At 37.8% G+C, this 11,059-nt stretch overlaps 1 protein-coding gene across 1 annotated transcript; it reads right to left on the minus strand.

Moving 5' to 3' along the window:
• Nucleotides 1–2,371: 2,371 nt before the first annotated feature.
• Nucleotides 2,372–10,688, minus strand: TRMT2A (tRNA methyltransferase 2 homolog A). Its single transcript, XM_026091933.1, has 11 exons — nucleotides 9,971–10,688; nucleotides 9,154–9,262; nucleotides 8,478–8,659; nucleotides 7,453–7,567; nucleotides 7,070–7,185; nucleotides 5,963–6,074; nucleotides 4,753–4,875; nucleotides 4,041–4,116; nucleotides 3,441–3,557; nucleotides 3,108–3,204; nucleotides 2,372–2,758 (listed from the first exon to the last, which is right to left on the minus strand). Exons 1-11 carry the CDS (start codon nucleotides 10,582–10,584, stop codon nucleotides 2,470–2,472), a joined length of 1,950 nt encoding a protein of 649 aa, XP_025947718.1. The 5' UTR covers nucleotides 10,585–10,688; the 3' UTR covers nucleotides 2,372–2,469.
• Nucleotides 10,689–11,059: the final 371 nt, after the last annotated feature.

An 11,059-nucleotide genomic window follows, 5' to 3' on the forward strand; every position in this document is an offset into this window, starting at 1 on the left:
ATACATATTGTAACATCAAGTATTTAAAAGCCTCATGACATCCTATTAATTCTCTAGACTGTACTTTGATTCTGGAGTAAAATTCAGAAAGTAATAGCCTCCTCACTTCCTGTGGGAAGTTATGCGAAGTGCAAGAAGCCATGCTGTTGTTAACCAAATAAAATGATCAGTTACAGTATTCTGAGGTATGTCTGAGAAGGGAAAGTGAAAAACAAAATAAAATCCATTCTTATTGCCCAAGTAGATAACAATGGTTGCTATATGAATTGTATTGGGTGCAGTTGCTTGATGCCAGTGCTAAATTAGTACAACTATAAAGCCTCATTTTCACTGAGCCTCTGCTTGCTTTTTTTTCTGCACAATCATATAAGCCTATGTGTTTGGTCTTTGAGTACTACATGTGTATTTTTCAGACAATTAGTTTTGAGCAATAAAGTTTGATATTATAAAAATGCTGCAGTCTGATCAGTATTGTGATAATGTAAGCATATTTAGAAAAGGAATTTTTTTTCATTCATTCCTGTAGGTATTTTTAAATAGAAATGAAATCAGTACTGGTTCACTGGTTAGGGAAGTACTTACTATTTATCACTTTTTTGGTAAGAAATTGAATGTTTACATGGTTAAAGATCACTTGGGATGAAACTGAGTCAAAGCTTTTTCTTGAATCAGAATTTGTATTTTTACTTAAGTATCATCGCTGTTGGAAACAACACAATCTAAAGCTGCTGGTTTTGGTATCTGGTGTCACAGGCCTAACCAGAAGGGAAGGGGTATTAGTGAGTCCCTGCTCTGTACTAACAGGGTTTTTTTGTTCAACCTGCATTAAATGCACATTAGAAGTATGTTCAATAACTTGAATTTTAAAATGATAATTCCTTGTAACAGTCAGTGCTGTTGTCTATTCTGCAGTGTGTGCATCACGATCTCTTAAATTAATACTAGGTGCTGAACATCTGTACGTAAGTATTAATCCTAACTGATGAGCTCATGTGTGATCATAGCATTCTCGAAGAGGTGTATTTTCTCCCCTGCTATGTACCATGACAAGCAGCAGTTTATGGTACTGGGCCTGGTACTAAGTACTGCTCACTAATGGTGCTTGTGCTTATGGCCTGGGTGTCTTCAGTACGTGCTTATTCTGTTAAAATTCTGCATTAAATACAGCTGTCTTTTCCTCTTACAGCACAGACCTGTGGGTAAAACAGTTGGGAACGTATCTGAGATAAGATCCTTTGAGTCTAGGGCAGAGAACTGGGAGAAAGAAGCACCGGGTTCAGAAGTACTCTAGTTACAACCTCTCAACAACAGAACAAGCTGAAGTAATACTCCTGTTACTTTCAAGCTGCTTTCTCATTCTTCACTAATAACTGAATTAGACATCGCTCTTCTATAAATGCACTATGAGGCTGAGGTAGACTTTTTACAGCTATTACAGGACCAAAAAGCCTCAACAGAGGTATAGAACTTCCACGAGATCATTGTGAAACATGAATTATTTGATTAAAAGTCTCCACTCAGACTTACTGACAGTCTGAGAGGAAAATGATCCCTGAGATCACTGAATTCCTGAGGGGAGTGGAGCACCTAAACTTTCTTTGTAGTTCCTGCTAAGATCGCTGGCCCCTGTCTAGTGTCTATTCTGGCTTTAAGTTTTAATAGGTGAGGGTGTACCTAGACTGAAATCATCCCAGCTTTACTTGTGCATTGTAGGAAATGACCTAAGAAAGCCTTTACTCTATTGTCAGTGACAGTACAGTGAGAGAGCAGTCTCTGACTGAAACCAATCTCAGCTATGGAAAACAGCATTTTTACTAGAATATAAATGGAGACCCTGTTACTTCCTAGTGAAGATTTAGCAAGTGAAAGATTTACTGAACACATAAGATTGCTAAATCTTTACGGGCTCATTCAAAAGACATTTGCAATGTTTTGACAATTTAGCAGAGCTGAAGGAAGTTAGTACTGACAATTATAGGTCCCTGAACAAGATTACTTGCTTTGGGAATTAGATGCTGCTTTCAGACAGCCTACAATGTCCTCCCATCTGTTGAACTGCTTAGTTCTTGATAAATAGCAGCTATTCACTAGCCTTTGCTTAAAGTATAGTCTATTATACTCAACCTGGAATAGACTATGTTGCATTAAAATTCATCTTAACTTTCTCAAATAGTTGTATCTGAATATATTTGTGGAATATCTTAACTCAAACTGTTTCAACTGTTAAAGAGTGATACAGCCACCATATATATTATTTCATGCACCTAAGTTTCCCTTAAGGATAGAAGGAGAAAATCAGGATATGGCCTAATAGTACATAATGAAATTTAATTCTAATTACAATAAAATAACTTGGAAAGCTTACAACGGCTGTGTTGTAGAGAGATTTATTACCATGATGTTAGAGAAACGATGTTACTGAAGCAGTTAACAAGCAAAACTAGCTTTCTGGAAAGCATCTCACAGGAGTTAAGTTGATTCCCTCTCTCTGAATGCAGTATCTGTATCTACAGAAGTTGCCTGGCTTGCATCAGTGTTAGCTGGATTGGTACTATCCAAGCACTCTGAATCACATCCTGCTACTGTGACTTGAGTAGCATCAAGCATTGCTTCAGCAGAGCTTCCGTTTGCATATTCAGCCCGTTCAAAGAATATCAGTAATTCACAGTGCCTGGTTTGAGGGAAGAGATCCACAGCCATTGCTTTAACGGGACGGAAAGAGGCTCCTTTGACTCGATTGGATGGGGCCCGGCAAAGACTTGATAGGAAAGGGAAAGTAGAGGAGTGGGAGAGAAAAGTAGAGTATTAACATTTTAGTGTACTGTTCATCACTACTGCTCTTCCAGGAAAGTTTTTTTGCTTCTCAAACTTCATAATGCAGTTATTTACTGCCTCTAGTATTTCCCACTATTATTCAGTTTTGGGCAATACAGTTCTAGGCTTGCTACATAGCAGCAGTCAACCGTGTATGGTGAAAGGTAAAATTTAATGAAGTTGGCATTTAAAAAAAAAAAAAAAAGCACCAACCTTAGCCCTCCATTCCCCTGCTGCAGCCCATTTTTCTTCTTAGGCATTTACTTAGTTGATTTAATACAAGAAATACTCACTCCACAAAGTTATTCATTGCAGCTCTGGGATTGCAGGATACATAGATGAGCTTCTTCAGGTGTTCAGCTCTTCTAATTGCAAGAATTACCTTAGAATCTAGATGACCAAAACCAAGACAGAGATGTTTGCTGGTTTTGCATGCATCAGTGGATTTGTAGAAAAACCCCCAAGTTAAATTTCCACATGAACGAACAAACTGCTGCAATATCCACCTGCTTCAAGTAATACTTGAAGTCTCCCACTCAGTTTATTACACTGGTGTTTTCTTAGGTGTTACAGCACTAAATACCAATTAAGAGAATGGACTTAACATTTAAAGAAGGTAAACTTACGCAGTCCTGCTCGTGGTGGATCTACAATAGTAATCAGGTTCTGGGGAGCTAATACGTTAATTAAGGAAGGAACAACATCTTCAGCCTTCCCACAATAAAATTCAATGTTATTCAGTTCTACAAAAAAAAAAAAAAAATCAGAATACTTCTCCAGTCCAAGCATCTTTTAAACAGTACACACAAGTTGGATATTCATGTCTGATGCCTTAGAAAATACACATTGTTTAGTCTACCCTAAAAATCAGTGGTGCTTCAGATCATTTAAACAGCAGTAACCTGAGCATTTTCCAGTATCTAGACACAAAAAAATGGCTACCATAATGTTTTAAGGGTGACTGTTACTTGGTTTGACATTTACATTGAAATGTTCCGCAGGGAAAAAAAAWATATATATATAATATAAACTGTTAGTCAACAGGAAAATGGATCACAGAGATCGACTGGCTCTTTATTTTCAAGAGAGATGAAATGGTTAAAATGGACAAGATTACTACCAACAACATGTGATTCCAAACTTCTTGGGCAATATAAAGAGGACCCAGGCATACAACTACTACAGTTCTTAACAAAGAAAGATCTCAGCATTTTAGCTTAACCAACCATTAATCTGGGCATTCACTCTGGCATCCTGCACGGCTTCTTGGCAGAGTTCAATTCCAATAACTTTCTTTACTTTCTATAGAATCAAGGGAAAGAGATCAGTTGACAGTACGTAAATGTAAATTCAGCTGTCATTCATAGCATTCAGCAGTTTACTACTACTACATTAACTTTGACTAGTACCTGATCAGAGAACTGCCCTGCAGCCAGAAAAAAGGCTGAGAAGGGACCTGTGCAATAGGGAATTTTTAGACTGAAGTTGTGGGATGAACACCATTTATCCCAACCTGTACATGACAGACTCCAGTTATGTCAAGGGGTTTCTTTTTTGGGGCCAGATTTCCTTAAGTGCTCTAATAAGCTCTGTTCTATACATGATGAAAGTATAGGAAATGTCGGTTATTCAAATTTTAAGCCAAAACAGCCCAAACTAATAAGCAGAGATAGCCAAAATTTACTAGAATCTATCTATCCTACTTGTCTCTTTTGACTGAGTTAGTTACAAGATAATTTAGGCTCCTCAACACAAGGGTAAGCTTTTGTCATGAGTTTGCTAAACAGCTGCAGGAAGTTTCATTAGAAATGAATTAAGGTGAAGATATGATGTGTTTCATTTCAAGCACATCAGGTGTTTTCTTTCACTACAAGCACAATAAAAAATTTGAAGTTAACTTATAAGTAGATTTATGTCCAAAAAAAAGAAGTTACTCACCTTTGCCAAAGAAATCCCAATAGTTCCTGTACCGCAGCAAATGTCAAGTACAGTACTCTCTTGGTTCAGTTGGGCCCACTCCCTAATGGCAGTATACAAAACTTCTGCAGCCTGTGTATTTACCTGTAAAATTACATGTCAAATGGGTCTACTTCTTCATAAACAGTAAATGTGTTTCAATGAGTCTTATGAACACAGGTTTTCCTTTTCCTTCTTCAAGTCAGCTTCGCATGTAAAATTATAATCATGTACAACTGACCTAGACCAGCATGTATTAAGAGTCTCATTCAATTCTCTCTGATAAGTAGTCTTTTGGTATCTATGTTCTAGTAACAACATGACTTTTTTCACAGTACCTAAAAAGTAAGTTTGAAAACTGAAGAGGACAACAATCAAAATAATCAAGCAAAATGCTAAGCAATGAAGTGAAGTTTGGGCATTAAAAATACTTCTTCTCCTTGAACACAAATGTAAATACTGAAGATTTGAGAACAGGAGGATGCAACCATGACAACACATTCAGCAGGCTTTATTACCACCTTGTTTGTAAAGCTGCTTTAAAGTAAGTGCTGTAATCACACCTTATGCTTAAGAAAGTAACGTATAATAAGGAAGTTTTCCAAACCAGTGCCTGGGGATTAAGTGTATTCTCTGTCTCAAAGGGCAAGCAAAGCCCACCACCTAGTAACTTAAAATCTAAGACAATGAACAGAAAATACGGTTTATCTTCAATAAATTTAAGATGCCAGGTGATAACATACTTCTTTCCCTACTTCAGCACTTAGGTTTTGTTTCAACAGAATTGGCTTATTTGTGAGGCTTAAAAGTGCTAAAAGGGAAGAATTATGTTTTAGGAAAACAAAAAAAAAAAAAGTACTATGAAGATTCTTAAAACTGGCTACTGCATGTTCTGTTTACCTAAAGGTTGCCCTTCAACAGGAGGTGAAAGATATTAAAATACTGAACTAGTGAGAAGAAAAAAAAAAGTTATCTTCAACTTGCACCCATCAAACTTTCACTTGTTCACTGAGTATTTACAGCAGAACATAATACTCGCAAAGGTATTTCATTCTACCAAATATATAAAAGGTTAGATCTCTCAGTATATTATATAATATCTTGTTAACACTGCGCTAGTCTAGCTTTCTTTCTTTTCCTTAAATGCAATAATGCAAATACAGTTAAATTAGCAACTTAGGATCATCCTTACTTGAAAAAATGCATGAGGAGAAATTCTAAATTTCAGGCCAAGAAGTTCTTCATATATGTACTTATCACCAGCCACATGCTCCAAAGGCAAGTCTTCTAGATTGGGAGATTTTCTGAGGAAGGGCAGGGGGGGAGAAAGAAAAAAAGGTAGCCAAGCATGTCTGGTACTACAATTTTTATCATAGCTCTAGTCATAAAAAGTAGTGCAAACTACATTCAGCAAAACCCAGAACATTTACACTTTATGTACAGTATGCTGAAATAAAAGTTTACTTAGAGAAAAAAAGACTACACCTTCTAGTCTTCCRAAAAGCTAATTTAGAATTTCTCATACTTAGTACACACAAACCTTTTAATAAGAATAATCTGAGCATGCATACATCAACTTTCAACTCATGAAAAGAGGTGGGAATGACTGTAACAATGCAAGAGCTGAACTAAAGCTACYAGTGGTCAGATACCTGGCAGTTTTAGAGTACTACAGTCTGATATTCCTTGTATGAATAGCATGCTTTATAGCAATTACACCAAAGAGAACACTGTAAGTTAAATTCTAAGTTTGATTTATCTTACAAATTGTAATACTACATACTAAGCAGTAGTTCACAGCTGGCCAACATTTATTGTAGTCTTTAAGAGACTATCTTCCTGACCAATTTTTCTTTCAGAGTACAATTCTTGTTCCATTGAGGAAATCAAAAAGGGCATACACTATCTCTAGATGAAGAATGGGCTTTGTGCTCTACAAAGGAGAGATGAGATGAAAAAACACATAAAMTGATGAAGAAAGGAGATGGAAGCTATTTGCCAATAATAATAAATATTCTTCTACTATAGTAAATGCTTCTACAGCTTGATAGCCACAACTGGGTTCACCCACCAAAACTCAGCTTTTACYCAGTGAGCAATTAAAACAACAGAACAGGAATTTTCAGAGGTCTTTTATGGCAAAGGTGAGTAACTGTTCAACAAATGTATAACAGTTCTGCTATTTCTTTGTAACAGATATAGAAAAAATAATGCTGTAGAAGTACTACCTACTGTTCTGTTGCAAACAAAGAAATTCAGCCACGAGAATCCCCCAGAATAAAGCCAAAACCTCTCTTACCTTTGGCCTTCTTCCACAAAGTACAGAGAAGTAACACCACTGTCCTTTCCCATCCCTTCTGTAAAGTACTTTGCCAGAGAGATTTTCAGGTCAGCTAGCTCTTCTTTACTTAATTTCTAAGAGTTTCATACAAAAGSAGGAAGAATAATAATCTTAGTTTTTTAAAGAAATAGGAGACTTGATTTAGTATATACCTTCTATAGGTACATTAATCTTGTTTATTTGCCTGAATCAGATTAATCTAAATAAAAAAGTACTGATGCAAGGTAAACAACACAAAGTAATGGTTCTATTTCTTTTTCATGTSCAATATTCATAAAATCAAACGTATGTAATTTTAAAGCTGTATGGCAGGGCTGCACATTATATATCATCTTAAATACCTGAGGATTAAAATAAACAATTGCCATAATGTGGTCATTCCTGCTGGTACGGACTGTGAGCTGCTTCCAGTGACCTTCGTAGGTTTCTGGGCTGTAAMCTGAGTAAGGAGTTGACCTGCAATTTTCAAAAGCTCAGTTACTGAACAGAGAACTATTTTTTTGCATGACATTCAATAGTTTATCTACACAAAAGTAGCTCACCAGGCAAAGTGATCAAAACCATAAACACAGACAGAGCCTTCATTGATTTGTTGTCAAAAAAAGAATGACTTCCAAATCTTATTTAAGGAAAAAAAACCACCAAACCTCAGACTGACAAATAGATCCTATCTCCTAATGCAAAATAATCTGCCTCTAATTCTCACAATCCCTTTTAACCAATCCAAAATTGTTGATAGGATATGGGCAGCTTCTTCTCACAACATTCAGAGAATGACACAYTTTTTATAAATGCCTTCACTGGCTTCTGTGGTTTGTACCAAGTTCAAACTTTTAGTCTTCAGCATTCTTCCTGGGTCTCAATATTTAAGGATTTAATAATTTTTAAAGAAATTTCTCCTTCTTTCAAAAGCATTGTTACTCAGAAATTTACTACATTTTTTTTTGTGCCTCTTACAGGATGATTMTTCTCTAAATCAGCCAAGCAAACAATTGACCTTTGTTATTCATCTTTAAAAACCATCTTTCTGTGAGTAATGCTTTCTTTACAGTGGATGAAGAAGGGTTCAAATATTAGACACTTTCTATTGTAGACTTAGATGTCTAACTGTTTGCATTAAAGCTGTGCTACGCTGGTACCTGCCTCTCCATCTCAGAAGGACTGAGCAGATGGAAGTGAAAAATACGCAATGATATAGGCACAAAATGYAAGTATCTAAGAATTGCTAAAGAATGAGACTAGTGTACATTAGGTCTTAAAGCTCAGAACAAAAACTAAGTTTCTCATAATATTTMATTTTATGATTTTCTTTGAGTATTTAAGAGATCAAAACCATTACAGATAACTCACTTTATCAAAGGCTCACCTTATGTAGTCTTGAAAAGCTTTTACTACTTTTTTGGCAATAGCAGGAATGTGAATAGTGTCAAACGGCTCCACCACAGCACATGTACCACCCTTATATTTGCCAAGACGACAACCCACAGTTTTGTCTTCTTGATTTACACCAATCCCAATCAAGAACTCACACTTGTTGCGATATTCAGTCTAGATTTAAAATAAAGTTATATAAAATATTTGAATAGCACTTCTTTGTACATGYCAAGTTTATCCTGAAACAACCCTCATATGCTCAAATGTACTTGCAAATGGCCACAGGACATTTCACTTCACATGGAAAACACTCATGGACTTTGAAGTACGAGAAATAACAGCAGTAATGGAAAGGTTTTAGTAGGTCTTATTTTAAAAACAAAATATTACATTCTTTGAGGAAAGTCTGTATTAGCTTACAAAGCAAGCTTCCAGGGAGAGCATRCTCATTTTAAAGTTAGAATATCCAGTTAATTATAACTATTCTTTTGCTTCTAGTAAATATTTCCACTAACTACTGATATGAAAGGCAACAATGTCTAAAATTCATCATTCCTCACAAGATGAATACAAATATTCAGTTTGTCCACTGCCTTTTAAGATCAAATAATTAATTTAACCCTGAGTTCATTAACTCCGTTTCATACTTACATCTGGGATTTGATTACCTGCAATGGTGATGCTTTCACTCCCTCTACTGGGCAACACATTTTATTATACTTCTGCTTCTGCACGAACAACCAAGGTAATAACGCTCTGTTGTTATTTCCTATTTCCCTGCCCAAATCAGAAACAAAAGTTTGAACGTATACACTTAGAAAAACTGAGTCAGGTTAACAGTTGCACAGGACAATAYGTATGTATATTTTGCCTAGGACAAAAAAAAGCTATCTCATTATCAGATGAATATTTTTCCAGAARAATTTTTAAATGGGCAAAAAAGCTCCATTATTACAAGAACGGTAAATGTAATTATAAAGGCACATACTAGATTTATAAATGTAACCATGCAACAATAAAACACCAATTTTAATTTATGTAAGTGAAGAAAGATAGGAGCAATACTTTGATCTACAGAGATCAGACTGGACTTAATAATCGAGGGTATTAATTTAAGAGGAAATCCTAATTGTATTTTACCATCTCTGCAGATTACCTCTTACATCATTTGACACTGACAAATTCTTTCAGACTTTAAGGACACAAACATCTTTCTGCATAGGCCTATGAAACAAGTGTTTTTAAAACAATACCCATTAACTTAGCTTGAAGCTGACCAATGAATAATATAGCAAGTTTTGTCAGCTGGWGCAGGCTACAGTCCTAGCATCACAGACAACTTTCATTTACTTTGTCAGGGGATTTGTTTTTTGATATGCTTCTAACTTACTTTAGAGATCGAGATTTGCTCAAATTTAGCTATATCYCAACATAACTTCCTTTAAGTCTTGTAAAAATTACAGTAGCTTTACAAACAGGCATTACTTTGTCAGCTTCTGCAGCACTTGTTCACATTCTTGCTTCTTTTTTGCCAGCTGTTCTTCATAGGGCATATTCCACAGTGGAGTCACCACATCGGCTATCTGCTTACTAAGAGGCTCCTCTTCACTGGTCTTTGACAGGGCTGGCTGCTTTACCTCTCTCATCTCAGTCTCCTCTTCTTCCTTCTTCCTTTTTTTCGCAATTGGGTCAGCCTTGGGCTTTGCAAGCCTAACGCTCAAGTGCCTGCTCTTCCACAGGACTCCGTGGAGAACTTTCATAGCTTTGTCCCTTTCCTCCTCACTCTTAAACGTCACGAACGCAAAGGTCTGTTTTCCAAAAAGTTTTATCTTATGCGGATTGAGTCCGTATTTGGCAAGAAATTTTTTTACGTCATTAAACCCGATGTATTTCGGGAGGTTCTGTATTTCTACTTTATAGATCTCAGAGGTGAACAAGTCTCCTTTAATGTATCTGTACACATCGGGGCGAGCTGAGGGACTCGCTGCCTGGTTCCCCTCGCCTCCATCTTGCTTGGCTTCCGACTCGGCCGTGTCTTTAGCTTCAGCCAAAGGCGTCGCGACTGTTTCGGGGCCGCGCGGACCGCTTTCCTCCTCCATGCTCCCCGCCAGCCCTGCGGACGGGGGCACACGCCGGCGTTAGCGCGGCGCCGCGGCCCCCCGCCTCAGCGCGGACACCAGGTCAACCCCGGCGCGCATCGCCCTTCCTGCCGCCAGGCGCCGCGCGCCGCCGCCTCCCCCCCCACCCCGCGGAACCGCGCGCACCTCGCGCTGCCTCGTGCCCTCGCGCCGGGCTCCCCGGGGCGGGGCCGTGACGTCACCGGCAGCCCGTTTCAAAAAGAAAACGGGAGCTTTATTTTTTTTGCGGCTGCCCTCCATAGGTACCGTCCCTCGCATGTGGGGCTATATATATCGTTTAAAAAAAAAAAAACGGCTAATAGAGACACTAAAGTGATTCTCCCTTCTACCACGCACGCGGGCGCCATCTTGGGTAGGGACGCGGGATGGTCGCCGCCATGCCGCAAGGGCCGATGGGAGGCGCCTGGGGAATGGGGCAAAATCCCTTGCCGGGGGG

Source organism: Apteryx rowi, unplaced genomic scaffold (genome assembly GCF_003343035.1).
Source record: "Apteryx rowi isolate R43461 unplaced genomic scaffold, aptRow1 scaffold_93, whole genome shotgun sequence".
NCBI classification, from domain to species: Eukaryota; Metazoa; Chordata; class Aves; order Apterygiformes; family Apterygidae; genus Apteryx; species Apteryx rowi.